At 47.1% G+C, this 19,266-nt stretch overlaps 1 protein-coding gene across 3 annotated transcripts in view; it reads right to left on the bottom strand.

Moving 5' to 3' along the window:
- E2F3 (E2F transcription factor 3) overlaps window positions 1-18,352 on the bottom strand; it is a 63,249-nt gene extending 44,897 nt beyond the window's left edge. For 2 of the 3 annotated variants that reach the window (XM_037893060.2, XM_037893058.2), the window contains exon 1: window positions 17,761-18,352. In XM_037893060.2, the coding sequence (XP_037748988.1) occupies window positions 17,761-18,060 (300 nt within the window). In that variant the 5' untranslated portion in view covers window positions 18,061-18,352. Of the gene's footprint in view, window positions 1-17,010; window positions 17,205-17,760 lie in introns of those variants that run through there. The other variant, XM_037893061.2, reaches the window with a different exon arrangement.
- Between the last annotated feature and the right edge of the window lie 914 nt (window positions 18,353-19,266).

The raw sequence follows: 19,266 nt of genomic DNA on the forward strand, positions 1-19,266 counted from the left end.
GAAACATCATGATTTTCTATAACACTGACCACTACTTCATCTTTCTTCACCTTCTTTCCCTGAAATGTACCTCAGCACCAGTCTGAGATGCCTACTATTGACACAACTGAGACAATGAAGATTTCTCTATGGCCCTCATGTTGGTCAGCAGGCTGTATTTCGTACTGGTTTATGAAGCTATATACTTTAAAGCAGGGACTCTCACAATAAATTTTTTGGTGGCCTCTGAGTGTGGGCACCAATTCTTGCTGGTGGCCACTATGACAATTTTTCTTAAAGTACTCAATTAACATTAGGAAAAACAAATAAATATGCACATATACATGTCCAAATCATTATAATTTATTTATGTAGGGTTTTATTGCAGACTCAATAATAAAAATAATGTACAGTTCCCCTATTCTTTACTCGACCTAAAACAGAATAGAAACACAAACAAGGTGCTTTGCACATTCTTCTTTGTTGTTGTTTCTTCTTTTGTTTTTGCTTGTTCTTTTTTTTAAAGACTTGCTAGCTAGTAAGTCTGCTGCTGCAAAAAGTAATATTTGTATGTTTGTTAATATCACTTTTCATAGCAGAGTCAGGAAAGCTAATGGGAGGCTGTGAAAAGGGATATTAACAACTGTACAATATCAATTTTCACAGCAGACTTACTCTGCCCTGACAAGCCAGAGGACAAATTAAGCCCTGGATGGGGAGGTGGGTAGGGATACAATGGGGGCCAGGGGTGGATGGATGGGGGGCGGTCGGTGACCCCAGGGCCAGAGCCTGAAACCCTGTGGCTCGGGGCCGGAGCCCACCACTGCACAGCCAGAGCCTGGGGACGCTGTGGGGGCCAGGGACAATGCGGGCAGGGGCTGAGCCCAGAGCCGGCATCTGCCGCCACGTTGCTGGAGTCCAGGGCTGAAGCCCAAAGTCCCACAACCAGAACCTGCTACCCACTGCCTCAGGGGTGAAGCCTGAGCCTTACCACCCCTGGGAAGGTGGGGAACTCACTGGCTGCCTCCTCCTCCAGCCTTTGTGGCTCCAGACGGGGGGCGGCGCGGGTGGTAGGGCCTAACCCCTTCTGGTGGCCCTGGGGGTAAAGCACTGCTTTGTGTGGTCACCCCCCTCCAGTCACTGCCCAGGAGACTGTGGCCGCATTTGAGAAACACTGCTTTAAAGTGCCTTTTATAGTTGTGAACCCTCAGACTTCCCCACATGGCATTCACGCCATATCCAGCATCACATAAAAAGGCATTAAACAAGGAAATGAGGGATCACACTATTATACAGTATATGTATATGGTAACTGGGTTACTTTGCATGGGTTGATAAAGTCTTCCCATGGAAGATGAAGCTTTCCTCTGCTGATTTTACACCCAGACACTATTCCTGGTTTCTGATAAGCCTGATTGCCCTAGCCCTTCTGTTTTGAAGAGGTTTTTTCCCTTCAGTGTGGTAACAAGAAATAAAGTACTGCTAGTACATGACAAATATGGGTCCCATCTCTGGCATTATTTCCATATAATTCAAGTACTGTCGTTCTTTACCAGAACGACACACTTAAAAAGCACTATTATAAAGTTACAAAGCATACTATGTCCACCGTAAGCCAGGATAAAAGCCTCCACTGCAATAATCCTGGTAAGAATAGTAGCATGTTCTACCAAGACAACTTTCAGATAAAGCAGACTTTTGTTTAACATTCAGAGCTGTAACTGTAAGGTCAATTCCTGTATGTGAAAACATTAATTATGCTAAATTTGGAGCTTCAGGATAAAAATTGACTCTCTCAATGTGGGAGATCAATGCTGTCTACAACAGTGGCAAGTCAAAATAAAGCCAGTACATACGCATGCTAGTTACGATTTCATTCAAGTTACAGCAGAAAAAAAAAAAATGAGGAGAATATTTGGCTGCAGGCAACACTCGAGGTATAAGTTTGCAGTGCCCCGATTAGGAAAAATAGCTTTACAACTAATAGATGTGCTAAATGATACTGACACAAAGAATGACTTCGAGCTTTTGATTCCCAAGGAACGTTTCAGAGAACTCTGCAAGGTTCTCTGGTCACTCAAGAGCCATTCCTAGAATATCTGCTCTCTCATATACAAATTTAACAGGGAACATGCCCCTGAGCAAAAAATACACTAGAACTGGCTTGTCTGGATGCAAAGGGAAGGAGTCAACAAGTAAGCAGCACCTTTTTGTTATGCTTCTTCTAAGTTTACTCAAATATTTCCTCTCCCCAACAATGGCAAAAACAATCCGCACTTTGGCCGTTTAGAACACACGCAAGGTAGAACGATCAGAGGTTAAGTATTTTTCTGAACTTCTTGTTTAATATCTAATGCCTTGCATCCATTATGAGTCAACATGGGATGAATGTATGTCATGAGACCACACTGTAGTGGGATGTCCCTCATAAAAAGCACTATCCTATATTTTTTACACAGCTGTCCTTTCTTCCTTCAAACATAGCTGATCAATCTATGGACAAAGCCTTAGTTGTCACCTTACCACCACGAAGCTGCAAAATTACACACCTACTTGATGAACCTGAAATACACATTAAAAAGAAAAATAATTTGCATAAAGTTCAAGTTTAGCGGCTTCATAATCTCCTTGATTGATTATATGAAGGAGCAGTATTGCCTCAGGTTGAACACATTGTAAAAAGACAGACACCTGATTATTTGTATTGTTGTAGCCCCTACAGACTAGGAAGGACCTCATTGTGCAAGGCACTTTACAAAGTTAGTCTCTGCTCTAAAGAGCTTACATTAATTGCTATTAATTTTTAACTTGAGCAAAAATAAAATTAAAAATAAAAATCAAGCTTATTGCTTACTCACTCGCTCTCTATATACTTTTTTCTTATTGTCTGTTCCATTATTTTACTCTTGCAAGATGATAGTTAGGCACTCAAAGCATCAGAACCTTAAACTACTCGCTTCCAACAACTCTAAACAAAGCAGCAGCAAGCACCACCACCCCCTTTTCTAGCGATCCTCTTACTGGGACCAACATCATCAAGCAGAAAGGAAACTTGCCAATGCTAAATTAAAAATTGTTTCCTTCTGGTTGTAAACTATGCAATACATACCAGAAAAGACCTTTGAACCAATAATAAAGGTATGACAAGGAAGCAAATCCTATTGTTGCTTGCAAGAGAAACTCTTTCCTTTATAGGACATTAAGAAGGATGGTGCAAAAAACGTTTTGGATACACACACACACACATATATATATATATATATATATATATCCAGTAACTCCTCAATAAGACAATGTTAAAGCTGAAAAATCAAGACTAAGATGGACCCCCTCTTACGTAACAAACCACTAATACTATTCTTACCAACAGAAACTGTAATTCATTTGCTGAAAATATATTGCACTTGCGTTCTACAAGATTTGAGAGAGATTCACAACATAAAGCCTTGCAACACTTTTGTGAAGAGCGTATAAGACCCATTTTACAGATGTGAAAATGAAGACAGAGAGCAAGGCCCACATTTTCAAAAAATGTTAGCTAATTTTGGATATCCAAATCAAGACACCAAGGGCCAAAGTATCTACTAGTCAACTGAAGTTAATGGCGTGTGGATGCATAGCATCTCTCTGAAGATCAGGCCCCAGAGGTGCGTCAAGTTGGGCACCCAGAAATTGAGACAATCAAAGCTAGTGGACACTTAAATGTATGGGCCTAAGTGACTTATACATTGTCGTACAAAAAATCAGATTAAATCTTGGAAAGACACCTGAAGGTGCCCTGATTGAGTCCCCACCTCAGTCACTAGAGAGTTTCATATGCCCTTGTAAGTTATGAATGGTGAATACCTATAGCTGTAAATTAGCAATATTCTAACAAAATCAACAAAATCCACCATTGTTCACCCTACACAGAAAGATTGAAGATAAGCTGAGCATTTTTTATTCTCCAAGCTTGCTTGCCAATATGGTCCTGGTTTCAATCTGGGCCACACTGGTATTAAACAGAGTTGTTACCATCTGATGGTGCTTAGAAGCCTAAGTGAAGTGAGTTGGCAGTCTCAGTCTAGTTACCAACAGACAGGTGCACCAACACCACGGCAAAAATTGTATGGGCATAGAGCATGATCTACCCTCTCACCCTAGAGGTAATCCTTTCAGGTCAAAACTGAGGCCTGGTCTACACCTAAAACTTAGGTTAACCTAACTACATCGCTCAGTCCCACAAAAAATTTCACACCCTCTGCCAGGTAAGTAGGTTGATCTAACCCCACCACAGAGACAGCTAGGTCAACTAAAGAATTCTTCTGTCGACCTAGCGATAGCCTCTCGAGGGCATAGATTTACTACAGCGACAGAAAAACCAATTCTGTCGCATAAACACTTGCTACAGCAAAAACGGCATGGCTGCACCACCACAGCTACACCACCGTAGTGCTTGTAGTAGCCTGAGAGATGTCTGAGAAGGCATGCAGTGCTGCCATCTCAGTTATAACGGTTCTGGGGAAGACTTCAGTCTCCAAGACTGTCTGGCAACTTCCATGATTAATTCCTGCTCACTCACCTTTTACTTTAACGAATTTCAGAGTTGTTTTTCCCCCTCAGATTTCAGACTGCAGGATTCAGAAATGACAGCTTTCTAGTACATAGATTCATAGATATTTAGGTCAGAAAGGACCATTATGATCATCTAGTCTGACCTGCACAACGCAGGCCACAGAATTTCACTCACCACTCCTCCTACATGAACTATAAAGCAGTGCTACTCAAAGTGGTGGTCCGCGGACCGGTGCCAGACCGTGAGCCATCGGCTGCCAGTCTGCGCACACATTGGAAAAAAAATTGCTGGTCCCCCACATCAGATAGCTTGAGAAGCACTGCTGTAAAGTAAGGACTTGTCTGCGGCACAGGAAAATTGACCAGCATAGCTATTTCTGCTATAGCTATGCCAGTCAATTTCCCCTTGTAGACAAGACCTAGTGTCAAGGTTCCTCCCCCACTCTGAACTCTAGGGTACAGATGTGGGGACCTGCATGAAAAAAACCTCCTAAGCTTATCTTTACCAGCTTAGGTCAAAACTTCCCCAAGGTACAAAATATTCCACCCTTTGTCCTTGGATTGGCCGCTACCACCACCAAACAAATACTGGTTACTGGGGAAGAGCTGTTTGGACACGTCTTTCCCCCCAAAATACTTCCCAAAACCTTGCACCCCACTTCCTGGACAAGGTTTGGTAAAAAGCCTCACCAATTTGCCTAGGTGACTACAGACCCAGACCCTTGGATCTTAAGAACAATGAACAATCCTCCCAACACTTGCACCCCCCCTTTCCAGGGAAATGTTGGATAAAAAGCCTCACCAATTTGCATAGGTGACCACAGACCCAAACCCTTGGATCTGAGAACAATGAAAAAGCATTCAGTTTTCTTACAAGAAGACTTTTAATAGAAATAGAAGTAAATAGAAAAAAAAAAATCCCCCCTGTAAAATCAGGATGGTAAATACTTTACAGGGTAATTAGATTCAAAACATAGAGAACCCCTCTAGGCAAAACCTTAAGTTACAAAAAAGATACACAGACAGAAATAGTTATTCTATTCAGCACAATTCTTTTCTCAGCCATTTAAAGAAATCATAATCTAACACGTACCTAGCTAGATTACTTACTAAAAGCTCTAAGGCTTCATTCCTGGTCTATCCCCGGCAAAGACAAAATATAGACAGACACACATACCCTTTGTTTCTCTCCCTCCTCCCAGCTTTTGAAATTATCTTGCCTCCTCATTGGTCATTTTGGTCAGGTGCCAGCGAGGTTACCTTTAGCTTCTTAACCCTTTACAGGTGAGAGGAGATTTCCTCTGGCCAGGAGGGATTTTACAGGGGTTTACCCTTCCCTTTATATTTATGACACGCCCCCCAAATCTCAGCTAGGGTGAAACACTGGCTGGGATTTCTTCCTGGAGCTCTAGGAAAAACAGAGTTAATAAGACACATGCATCTCTAAATATACTACCAAGTACATAAAGACTAACAATATTTTCTACATCTCAAGGACGATTTTAACCAGTTGATTCTGGGAAACTTTCACGGGAGAGTGCATCAGCCACTTTGTTAGAAGCTCCTGAGATGTGTTGGATGTCAAAATCAAAATCTTGGAGAGCTAAACTCCACCGAAGAAGTTTTTTGCTATTTTCTTTGACCGTGTGAAGCCACTTCAGTGCAGCATGGTCGGTTTGCAGGTGGAAACGCCGTCCCCAAACATATGGGCGTAGCTTTTCCAGAGCGTAGACAATGGCGTAACATTCTTTTTCAGTGACTGACCAGTGGCTTTCCCTCTCAGACAGTTTTTTGCTGAGAAACACTACAGGGTGGAATTCTTGATCAGGTCCTTTCTGCATTAAAACTGCTCCCACACCACGCTCGGACGCATCTGTGGTTACTAGGAACGGTTTGTCAAAGTCTGGGGCCCTTAGTACAGGGTCAGACATGAGTGTCGCTTTAAGCTTGTTAAAGGCCTTCTGACACTTTTCGGTCCACTGAACCGCATTTGGCTGTTTCTTTTTGGTTAGGTCTGTCAGTGGGGCGGCGATTTGGCTGTAGTGCGGTACAAATCGTCTGTAATAACCGGCCAAGCCTAAGAAGGATTGAACCTGTTTCTTTGACTTTGGGACAGGCCACTTTTGGATAGCATCCACTTTGGCCTGTAGGGGGCTGATAGTTCCTTGACCCACCTGGTGTCCAAGGTAAGTCACTCTGTTTAGGCCTATTTGACACTTCTTAGCCTTAACAGTTAGTCCTGCCTCCCTTATGCGCTCAAGGACTTTTTGTAGATGTTCCAGGTGGTCTGCCCAGGAATCCGAAAATATGGCCACATCGTCAAGGTAGGCGACTGCATATTCTCCTAATCCTGCTAGGAGACCATCTACAAGTCTTTGGAAGGTGGCGGGTGCATTTCGCAGCCCGAAAGGGAGTACATTAAATTCATACAGCCCGAGATGTGTGGTGAAGGCTGACCTTTCCTTGGCAGATTCATCTAGCGGTACCTGCCAGTACCCCTTGGTTAAGTCCAAGGTAGAGATGAACTGGGCCCGTCCCAGTTTCTCTAATAGTTCATCTGTGCGTGGCATTGGATAGTTGTCTGGGCGAGTTACAGCATTTAGCTTACGGTAGTCCACGCAAAAACGTATTTCCCCATCTGGTTTGGGAACTAGAACCACTGGAGATGCCCATGCACTTTCAGAGGGGCGGATTACACCCATCTGTAACATATCCCGGATCTCCCGTTCTATAGCAGTTTTAGCTTGAGGAGACACCCGGTAAGGTTGGACTCTAATTGGGCGAGCATTACCTGTGTCAATGGAGTGGTATGCCCGTTCAGTCAGTCCTGGGGTGGCTGAGAACGTTGGCGCGTAGCTAGTGCACAGCTCCTGGATCTGCTGTCGCTGCATACGCCCAAGGGTCATGGAGAGGTTCACCTCTTCCACACCACCAGCACATTTCCCTTCGTAGTAGACACCTTCAGGCCACTCAGCGTCGTCTCCTCCCTGGGCTGTAAACTGACAAACCTTTAATTCTCTGGAATAAAAGGGCTTTAGAGAATTAATATGGTACACCTTAGGCTTTCGGTTGGAGGTGGGGAATGCTATGAGATAATTAACAGCTCCCAGGCGCTCCTGGACCGTGAATGGCCCTTCCCACGACGCTTCCATTTTATGGGCCTGGAGCGCCTTTAAGACCATGACCTGGTCCCCTACTTTGAAGGAACGCTCTCTGGCATGTTTATCATACCAGGCTTTTTGCTCTTTTTGAGCATCCTGTAAGTTTTCTTTAGCAAGGGCTAAAGAGGTTCGGAGGGTGTTTTGTAGGTTGGTTACAAAGTCCAGAATGTTAGTTCCTGGAGAAGGTGTAAATCCCTCCCATTGCTGCTTCACCAACTGCAATGGCCCCTTAACCTCACGGCCATATACAAGTTCAAATGGGGAAAACCCTAAACTGGGGTGTGGTACAGCTCTGTAGGCAAAGAGCAACTGCTGCAACACTAGGTCCCAATCATTGGAGTGCTCATTTACGAATTTACGTATCATGGCCCCCAAAGTTCCATTAAACTTCTCCACCATGCCATTTGTTTGATGGTGGTAAGGAGTGGCAACCAAGTGATTTACCCCATGAGCTTCCCAAAGGTTTTTCATAGTTCCTGCCAGGAAATTAGTCCCTGCATCTGTGAGGATGTCGGAGGGCCAACCTACCCTGGCAAAAATGTCTGCTAGTGCCTGGCACACACTTTTAGCCCTGGTGTTGCTTAGAGCTACTGCTTCCGGCCATCGGGTGGCAAAATCCATGAAAGTCAGTATGTACTGCTTTCCTCTGGGTGTCTTTTTCGGAAAAGGACCCAGAATATCCACAGCTACTCGCTGAAATGGAACTTCAATGATGGGGAGTGGCTGGAGAGGGGCTTTGACCTGGTCTTGGGGCTTTCCCACTCTTTGGCACACCTCACAAGACTGGACATAGGTAGAAACATCCTTGCCCATTCCCTCCCAGTGGAATGACCCCCCCAAACGGTCTTTGGTCCTGTTCACCCCAGCATGGCCACTAGGGTGATCATGGGCTAAGCTCAAGAGCTTGGCCCGGTATTTAGTTGGAACTACCAACTGTCTCTGAGGATGCCAGTCTTCCTGGTGTCCACCAGAAAGAGTTTCCTTGTATAAAAGTCCTCTTTCTACAACAAACCTGGATCGATTAGAAGAGCTGAGAGGCGGTGGGTGGCTCCGTGCCGCCGTCCAAGCTCTCTGGAGGCTTTCATCTGCTTCCTGTTCGGTCTGGAACTGTTCCCTTGATGCTGGAGACATCAGTTCCTTATTGGATTGTGGACCTAGGCTTGGTCCCTCTGGAAGCGATATAGGGGATGGGGCTGTTTCTGTTGACTGTGAACCGCTCTCCGCTGGTGAACTATGTTGGGATTCAGGCTCCGGCTGAGCCTCTTGTGTCGGGTTATCGGCTGCTGTCGGTTCAGGGTCGGTGGGGCCCTCTGGTGTTGAGGTTGCAAGTACTGGATTCAGTGCTGGCAATGGGTCTGGTGTTGGTTGTTCGGCTGGTTCCGGTTCTGGGACTGGTTCCGTCTGGGTCTCTGGGACTGGATCCACTACTGCTGTTGCAGACATTGGTCTGGGGTCCGGATCCATCACCTCTGACCGGGTCCTGATAGAAGTTTCCGGAACAGAGCTAGGCCTCACGGCTTGGTTAGCCTGGCTGCGGGTGACCGTTCCCACCCTCTTGGCCTGCTTCACATGATTGGCCAAGTCTTCCCCCAACAGCATGGGGATGGGATAATCATCATAGACTGCAAAAGTCCACGTTCCGGACCAGCCCTTGTACTGGACAGGCAACTTGGCTGTAGGCAAATCGAAAGAGTTGGACTTGAAGGGTTGAATCGTCACTTGGATCTCTGGGTTGATTAAATTGGGGTCCACTAAGGAAGCATGGATAGCTGACACTTGTGCTCCGGTGTCCCTCCACGCGGTGACCTTCTTCCCGCCCACACTCACAGTTTCCCTCCGCTCCAAGGGTATCTGGGAGGTATCTGGGCCTGTGGACCTCTGGTGCGATTCCGGTGCAATGAACTGTAATCTGTTGGGGTTCTTGGGGCAGTTGGCCTTTACATGCCCCAGCTCGTTACATTTAAAACATCGTCCAGCTGACTGGTCACTGGGGCGAGGAGGGTTGCTGGAGAACGGGGTGGAGGGACGATAAGGGGTCTGGAGGGTTCTTTGGGAGGTAGGTGGGGCTTTGGACGGCCCCCGGTAATAGGGTGTGGTCTGGGGTTGTCCCTTCTGGTCTCCGCTCCAACTGCGACCAGTTTTCTTCTTCTCTGCCACCTCCACCCATCTGGCTCCAATCTCTCCTGCCTCGATTACAGTTTTGGGCTTCCCATCTAGGATGTACCTTTCTATTTCTTCAGGAACACCCTCTAAGAATTGTTCCATTTGCATTAGGAAGGGCAAATTTACTGGAGATTCAACACTTGCTCCGGATATCCAGGCATCCCAATGTTTCACAATGTGGTAGGCATGTCGGGTAAATGACACGTCTGGTTTCCACCTTAGGGCTCTGAACCTCCGACGAGACTGCTCGGGTGTTATCCCCATTCTGACTCTCGCCTTGGATTTAAACAGTTCATACTTGTTCATGTGTTCTTTAGGCATTTCAGCCGCCACCTCAGCTAAGGGTCCACTGAGCTGCGGCCTCAGCTCTACCATGTATTGGTCAGTAGAGATGTTGTACCCAAGGCAGGCCCTTTCGAAGTTTTCTAAGAAGGCCTCAGTATCATCACCTGCCTTGTAGGTGGGGAACTTTCTGGGATGGGAAGTGGTACCTGGAGAAGGATTGCTAGGGTTTGTTGGTATATTCTGCTGAGCCTTTATCTTCTCCACCTCCTCCACATGCTTCCTCTCTTTTTCCTTCTCCTCCTCCACATGCTTCCTCTCTTTTTCCCTCTCCTCCTCCACATGCTTCCTCTCTTGTTCCTTCTCCTCCTTCTTCAGCCGCATGAGTTCTATCTGTCTTTCATGTTCCCTTTGTCTTTCCTCAGCCTGAAATCTGGCTAATTCCAGCTGTAGTCTAGCCGCAGATTTTGTCATTCTAACCTCTCTGTTTTTAACTAACTTTACACCCGAGGTTTAGAAATAAACAAACAAAACTTGGCTGTAAAATTTTGCTGTGCTGGAATAGAATACCTATTCTCTGATAGTGATTGTCAGCCTACAGAAAAAGACAATTCCCTTGTCTCTGCTCTGGGCCCAAATCAAAGCAAAAACTTCCAGCTACTTTGAAACCTGTTTACCCAGCCCAAAGAAAAAACAAGTTTCCTTTTTAAACTTGTGCTCCTTGTAAAAACTCAAAATCCAAAAAAAAAAAAAAAAAAACCCTGCCCCTTTTGTCTCCAGGCAAATGGGTAGAACACCCCCCCTTCTATTTACTTTTAGGGAAAAAAAAAAAAAAACTCTGGGTTGGAAGACTGTGAATTTCCCTGCAGGAGTTAAGTACCCTGCCTCCAGGCAAAGAAAACCTGCAATTCACAAAGATAATCCCCTTTTGTCTCTGCTTGGCCACAAAGCAGAGAAAAAAACAAGCTGCTTTCAGTTTCAGCTGCTTCTGGACTTCCTTTTTTAAAAATCTGTATTTCTAGTTCAACAAAATCTCAACTGGATCTCAAAATGATTTCAGGTTAATCCCACCACTATGCCACCATGTCAAGGTTCCTCCCCCACTCTGAACTCTAGGGTACAGATGTGGGGACCTGCATGAAAAAAACCTCCTAAGCTTATCTTTACCAGCTTAGGTCAAAACTTCCCCAAGGTACAAAATATTCCACCCTTTGTCCTTGGATTGGCCGCTACCACCACCAAACAAATACTGGTTACTGGGGAAGAGCTGTTTGGACACGTCTTTCCCCCCAAAATACTTCCCAAAACCTTGCACCCCACTTCCTGGACAAGGTTTGGTAAAAAGCCTCACCAATTTGCCTAGGTGACTACAGACCCAGACCCTTGGATCTTAAGAACAATGAACAATCCTCCCAACACTTGCACCCCCCCTTTCCAGGGAAATGTTGGATAAAAAGCCTCACCAATTTGCATAGGTGACCACAGACCCAAACCCTTGGATCTGAGAACAATGAAAAAGCATTCAGTTTTCTTACAAGAAGACTTTTAATAGAAATAGAAGTAAATAGAAAAAAAAAAATCCCCCCTGTAAAATCAGGATGGTAAATACTTTACAGGGTAATTAGATTCAAAACATAGAGAACCCCTCTAGGCAAAACCTTAAGTTACAAAAAAGATACACAGACAGAAATAGTTATTCTATTCAGCACAATTCTTTTCTCAGCCATTTAAAGAAATCATAATCTAACACGTACCTAGCTAGATTACTTACTAAAAGCTCTAAGGCTTCATTCCTGGTCTATCCCCGGCAAAGACAAAATATAGACAGACACACATACCCTTTGTTTCTCTCCCTCCTCCCAGCTTTTGAAATTATCTTGCCTCCTCATTGGTCATTTTGGTCAGGTGCCAGCGAGGTTACCTTTAGCTTCTTAACCCTTTACAGGTGAGAGGAGATTTCCTCTGGCCAGGAGGGATTTTACAGGGGTTTACCCTTCCCTTTATATTTATGACACCTAGGTAATGTGGGATGTATAAGCTGAAGAGTGTTATACTTGTGAGCATACTGCTTCCGGTTCTACGAGGGAGGAGATGCCTCTGAAGAGATGAGGGGGCTTATATGTTCACTTTTGTCACAAGCCTTCCACCCCACCATATTCTCGGGGACAAGAGGCTCCAAGGGCTTAAGTATTACTTTATCTGCCTTTCTTTGACTTACTCCAAATCTCCCCACTGTATTTTCCACTGAATGCATCCGATGAAGTGAGCTGTAGCTCACAAAAGCTTATGCTCAAATAAATGTTAGTCTCTAAGGTGCCACAAGTACTCCTTTTCTTTTTCCATTTTGCTAAGCATTTCTAAAGAGTCTATAAGCACAGTACTTCAGAACAACCAACCACCACCCCTGCCCCATCTTTCCCAAGATTCCCCTGAGGTGGTTTAAGACCTTGGGAGCCAGACTCCTCCACCATGGGGTCTCTAACCCCCCTAAAGGGCTGAATGTCTGTCCCTGAATCAACCAGACAGATATGCAAAGTGGAATTAACCCACAGGGTTGAAAAGGGTGGATCGCTTCATGCTTTGCACCTACAAGCCAATGCAGATGTGACAAATGGAGCCCCTCACCAAAAATAGCACCCTGTGAGAAAGGCCCGGTGCCTTTTTTGCATCAGCAAATGGATTCTCAAAGAAGCATCATCTACTAGGCCCCTCAACCCCCTTTTGTTGCTTTGGTTAAAGACAAAATTATTAGTGAAACATGTTTTCAAGCTTTAATATAGTGGTAACAACAATGGATTTTTTAAAAAGAAAGCTATATTTTAACAATAGCTTTATTTCATATTTTAAGAATTTTTTATTTTTTATTTTTTAATTTAAACCCAAAAAAGCATATGAGTGATCCCTGGAGGTTAGCAGTTCTGCAGAAGCATGCTCAACCCTGGGCACAGTGAAGAGAAAGAACGTGCCTTTTTTTGCTTGATCAGCAAGCGGGGGTCAAACAAGGAAAGGCACTGACTGGCTCTAAAGTGAACCACATCCAGTCCTCTTTGGAAAGCAACCTGGGGATAAAGATAAAGGGTTCTTGAGGGTGGAAGAGCAAAAGATCTGACTCTTAAATCCAGAGTCCTACCCTGGGAGAATATTTGAAGTACTTAACTGAGTATATTCCTTTAAAAAAGTATTCAAGAAGTAGATAGACCTGCTTTATTAAGTATTTCTTCATGTTAACAGTAACAGTCAAGCAGAGAAATATTAAGATGGTGATTGATTTGCATACATGGCTTCCATGAACAAAGTTTTTTGTTTTTTTTTTAAATAAGAAAAAGTTACCCGTTAGTTTACTGCCAGTTCCTTTTTGTAACTTGTCCATCTTTTAAGCATTTCTTCCATTTTCTGCTATTCCTCATCTCACTATCAACATATCAACTGTATGTCCTATTTGGCCTTTTTCTTTACCTAGCATCTACTATTAAGAGTAAGCAATTATCCCATTTTGTTCCAAATCCAGACTCACTTTTTGAGGGTGGGAAGAGATGTGTTCTTAACTACAAGAAGGGGAAAGAAGTGGTATGCACTGAGTTTGGAAATGTAAATCCTCCGGCCCCCTTCTGAAGCATGCTGAACCAGACTCCCTAGAGTTCATGTCATCAAAAGGCCACAGGAGTCCTCTCAAAATATTCTTAAGAGGATTTAGCCCCTTTTAAAAGGGACTTACCACGTGGGTGGTGTCTCCATTTAAACATTTTCTAAGGCTAAAAAAAAAAAATGGCCCTCTATTTAAAGACTTCTCATTCCAATGAAAAGGCACTAAGAATTTTTGCACTATTTTCACTGGAAATATTTTGAGCATCTGTCTCTAACGGTAGTTCAGTCCTCCAGTACTGTGATTTAGATAGAAAGTAATAGAAGATGGTCTTAGACAGAATGTTAGCTGTAAGAGGGGTGCAGAACCACATGTTAAAGAATTACTTCCCCCTCACCCCATTCCCCCACCATAATCTCCCCTATTAATATAAGAGCCTTAGTTAACAGCTTCTTCTGAAGGTTTAAATCTTTATGAACTATGGAATTAAACCACCATAAGGGTTAATTTCTGTCTTCTGACAGTCCACAGGAGTTGAAAATCAGTCCTTAGGCCTGGATTTGCACAAGTGCTGAGCAGCCATAGCTTCCACTGAATTTCTTTGCACACTGAGTGCTCAGCATCTCCAAAAGCCAGGCCTCACTACAATAGAGTGGTGCTGTAGACACTGGTATAGCTTAGATACTGTACGCCCCCAATTACTCTATAACCCAGAGCACAGGGCTCTGGTGAAGGAAAGTCCATGTAACAGGGGCTGGGTTTAAGAAAGAGACACACCGGGCACAACCAACTGTGCTATTTGTTGACGGTGGTGAGTATATTGTTAACTCTTTAGGGCAAATTTATAAATGGGACTATAAGAACTCTCTAGACCAGCGGTTCTCAAACTTTAGCAACCCGAGAACCCACATTTTGATTTAAAATTTTTCACGGACTCCCCAAGCCCCCAACTCCACCCCTTCCCCCAAGGCCCCATCCCACCTCTTCCCACCCCTGCTCCTCTTCCCCACTTCTTTCTGCCCCCTCCCCTGAGCACGCCACATCCCCGCTCCTCCCCCTCCCTCCCAGCGCCTCCTGCACACCGCTGAACAGCTGTTCCCCAGCCTGCAGGAGGCGCCGGAAGGGAGGGGGAAGGAATTGATCAGTGGGGCCCACGGACCCCAGTTTGAGAAACGCTACTCTAGATTGAAGTTTGAATACTTTTAATACTAATCAAGTATAAGTTTAATACTGGCCATGACATCATGCCCCTTTCTCCCAAAAACGTAGAAATCCCCACACAATTGTTCCCTTGCGATCATGCTTATAGATATGACTGTGAGTGAATTCATTTAACAAAGTCATGCTGGAAAACAAAAGCACTGGACTGGATATCCTGTTTCCAGAGCAATCTGTACCAAACCACACGCTTAACTAGTGGGTTAAAAAGTACAGTAAGATTTACAAATATGACAACAGCAAATCAAGTTTGTTTTTTAATAGAGGCTATGACTTTCATTATAATCTTTTGATGAGACTATACTGCACCTTCCTGAAACCTCCATCGCCATGTCAGCAATGAACACCTGCAACAATTGTATAAAAAGGAAGCTTATGTCCTCATTGTGGTTTGCCAGTAGCACTAAAGACAGTGACCTGAAAGCTTATTAATTAAAAAACTGCTACATTTTGACCAACACTTAAGACTGTTTCTAGGTCATTTCACAGTGCAAAGTATGAATATCTTGATGTTAATGGCATTAAAACCCATATTTCCTTCAGTTTTTATTGCAAATCTCATTAAAATAAATCTAGACCACCCTCCCTGGAAATTCTAGATTCTTCACAGTGTCAGCCAGTACTCAGCACTAAGCACTTGCTCACTTACCCAAGGAATGTGTTTCTTTTAATTATAACAGTAGTCTGTACTTTTAAAATTCATAATTAAACATAGGCTGGTAACTAAATTTAATAGAAAACTCTTTTAAAAACATGGGCAAACAAGATATGGATCTGGGGGATGGAGTTTGTGCATGGGTAGTGCACAGCAGTTTAAAACACCAGTATTTCATGCCTGGAGAGCTGGACTCAACTGTTATGTTAGCCCAAACAATTAAGCCGCATGGGCCCCCCTGTGGCATGGGGCACTGGGCAATTGCCCTGCTTGCAATAAATTTTTTATTTAAAATATTAACTATCCTAGATTAACACAGGGCACTGGGGTTATGTTGTAGTAAGTTTTGTTGTCAGGAGGAGATCACAGTGCAATGAAGTTTGAGAACTGATGTTTCAGACCATGTGAAGAAAGTGAGTTTGGTAATCTCATCATTGAGACCCTAGTGGACATTTGCCCACATCACAATGCCAGAGCAAGGCCCAGCGCTGGAATGCCTGCAGGGCCAGGACCAGGACTATTAAAATCCCTTAGAGAAACCATGTAGGTTAGTTAAATTTGCACCGCCACCGCACCTGCCCATCCATTTTATGCCTGGGTCAAACCAGTGCAGGACAAAAGTCCTTTATATCTATGGAAACAAAGAAGACTGTTTTTCTTTTACTACAGACCCCCTCTTTATGAGGTTACCCAAACTTCTTCATCTTGGCTCCCAAACTACACCACCAGTCTTTGTTGTAACAAGCAAGTGAGGCTTGCCTCCAGGAAGTGCTCACAAGACAGCAAGGAGGGTGCAGCGTGTTTAATTATTCCAAAACATCCACCTTCCCACACTTTTAGTTGATTATGCAGAGTCCTCCCGAAATCCCGCCTCCTCCCCCCCCGCATCTGAAATGACAGCTCCAAGTACTAGAAATGCAGGGCAAGGTCCGGCTTTCCCTCCAGAAAGGGGGTTAGCTATGAACGAGGCAAACTGCCTCTAGAGCAGGCCAGGGGAGGGATGAAGCTGGAACTACCAAAGTAGATGAAGTGATTTAAAAATTAAATGGGCCAGGCACCCAGTGGCCTGAAGCAGGAACCTGACCAATCACTTCCAGGGGGCCATCACGAGGCGGGCAGAGGGCTGGGAGATCAGGCCCAGGCTGAGAAAGCTATTGGGGGGAGGGACTGGGGGATAAAAGAGGGGGGCTAAACTCAGGAAGAGGGCGGGGGGGAGGAGAAACCTTAACTATTCCCCCATTGTGCCCCCCCCCCGGGTCACGGCAGCTCGGGGAGTGCCAGAGCCTAAGGGCAGGCGAGGACCGCCCTGGTATTGCAGGGGGGTGGGGGGATGCTTCTCCCAGGTTCCTCATTATGGGGCGGGGGAGAAGCGAGGGTTGCTCTTGCTGCTGGCCCCTGCGTGCCCGGTCACTAACCTGCTGGAGGGGCATTTCCGAGCCCAGCAGCGCCCCGGGCAGCCTCGGGGAGGCGAGGAGGCCGCACGCGCGTGTGACTGGGGGGGGGACACGGACAGTCCCAGGCCAGCGGCAGGAGGAGGAAGCGGGTGTCCCCCTCCCCCCACTCGGATCAGCGCCCCCTCCCTCCTGCCCGGCTCCCAGTCACAGACGCGGCCTCCGCGCACGTGTGCGAAACGTCACCGGCGAGTCCGGGGGTGAAGCGGAGACACCAGCTGGGCAGAGCCCCCCGCTCCCCCGAGACACGGGCAGGGGAGCAGCGGAGTCTGCATCTACCCAGCTCCGGGAGCAGGGGTCGCCACAGCCGCCCCCCGCTGAGGACGCCCCCAGTGAGCGGGGATGCCCCAGCGCCGCGAACTCCCTGCAGCGCCAAGCACCGGCCTCAGCGGGCTCTTTGTTGGAGCCACAAATATCAGTGGGGGTCGCTGGCCCTGCCGGTGAGAGGGGAACAGGCTGCAACCACCCCTCCCCCCGCCTTATCCTCTGCACCCGGGGCAGGGCACCACTGCCCCAGCTGCAGAGAGGAGGCACCGCCTGGAGCGGGCCCGAGTTGGCGGGGGGGGGCGAAAAGAGACAAAAGTTTATTGCAACACGATGTTGTCCCAGCCCTTCCTGCCCCCCGACCCCGGCTGGAGATGGGACAGCGGGGCCCTGCCCGGGGCTCAACCCGAGTGTCCCCTTCGCCCTCCCGCTGGGATGGGGGGGAATTACCGGGGGGCGGCCTCCGCCTCCTCCAAGTGCTGGCTGCAGCAGCGCCGTCCTGCCGGCGGGTCCGTGCGGGGTGCAGTACAGGGAGCCGCCAGCGGGCTGACCCCCCTCCGCAGTGAGGGCAAAGGCACCGGGAACCTGGGAGGAGGAGGACACACAGGACGCCGCCGCCGCGCCGCTGCGGATCTGGATGAAGGTGCCAGCGGCGAAGTGGGCTGGGAAGCTGGCGGGGGTCACCCGGGAGTCCATGGAAGGTGCGGGTGGCTGCGCTGCTAGGGCCGCCGGCTGGAGTCCCCTTCTCATCCTTCCCTCTGGGTCTGTCCCCGTAGCCGAGTCTCTACCTCCCTCCCCCCCCGGCCTTCCCGGCTGCTTTCCTCCTCAATGCCGAGGCCCGACCCAAAATACTGGGGGCGGCGGGTGCCGGGGGGGATCCGGCTGCAGGATGCGGGGTCCCAGGGGGGGATGAAAGCGGCGGGACGGGCAGATGCGGCGGATGAAGCGGGGCCGCTCCCGCTGTGTGGGGCCGGCTGGAAAATGGCTCCAGGAAGCGGCGGCTGCTGACAATGAATGAAGGGAAGGGAGACGGGTTACGCGCCAAGGGCCTCCCGCGAAACTCGGATTTCCCGCCCGCTTTTCAAACGACATTTGCATAGCTCCGCCCCGCAGGTACGTCCCATAAGGCTGGCCCTCCCATTGGCCCGCTACTTCCTCACTCCCATCCAATGCCCAACCCTGTTGACACCCTGCCTGATTTCCATTGGCCCACTGCGGTGCGGAGTTGCCTCATTTGCATAGGGTCTATTCATTGGCTGTGGAGGCGAGGCCGGGGATTCCCCTCCGAGCCGCCGGGATGCCGGTGCGCCGGCTCGGTGACAGTGACAGCCGGCGTCTGCGCGTTCTCGAACGTGCCCGGGGGCCAGGGAGGTTCCGTTCCCGGTGTGTTCCCCTCCCGCCGCCCCAGCGCGAGTGCGGCTGCTGCGGCACAGGGGGAGACTCTGCGGTCGTACCCCGGCCAGGGGAGCGGCTCTGGTCCGGCCGGCTTAAAGGGCTGGGCGAAGGCTAAAGTCAAGGAAGAACAGCAGGTGAACGCCGCATTCCTTCGGCGACCGCAGGGCGCACCTAGCAGATGGGAATGAGAAATCCTGCTAGACCCGTCCAAAGAATACAGCCAGGAATACATGAGCGCAAAGGACACAGCGGACAGTGGCACCACAAGCATCCTTGTGGAGAATAGTGTAACTGGGTTGGAAGGGAACTGGCTCATCTGGGCTCAGTGGGGTGGCGAATCTTTTATAGAGCAGTAAGAAAATCCTGTGATGGAGACATTGCTAGTAACTGTTGAGGTTTGCACTGAAAACGGACTAAAACTGCCTTGTTTCACACTGATTAAATTTGGCGGTTGAATTTAAACCTACCTGCTCTTCAGAGGCCAACTAACTTTCCTTCTTTGTGCAGTTAACTGTTTAAACGTTTGAGGTTTAAAAGTAAGCCCTTTTAAAAGATTTTCCC

Source organism: Chelonia mydas, chromosome 2 (genome assembly GCF_015237465.2).
Source record: "Chelonia mydas isolate rCheMyd1 chromosome 2, rCheMyd1.pri.v2, whole genome shotgun sequence".
NCBI classification, from domain to species: Eukaryota; Metazoa; Chordata; order Testudines; family Cheloniidae; genus Chelonia; species Chelonia mydas.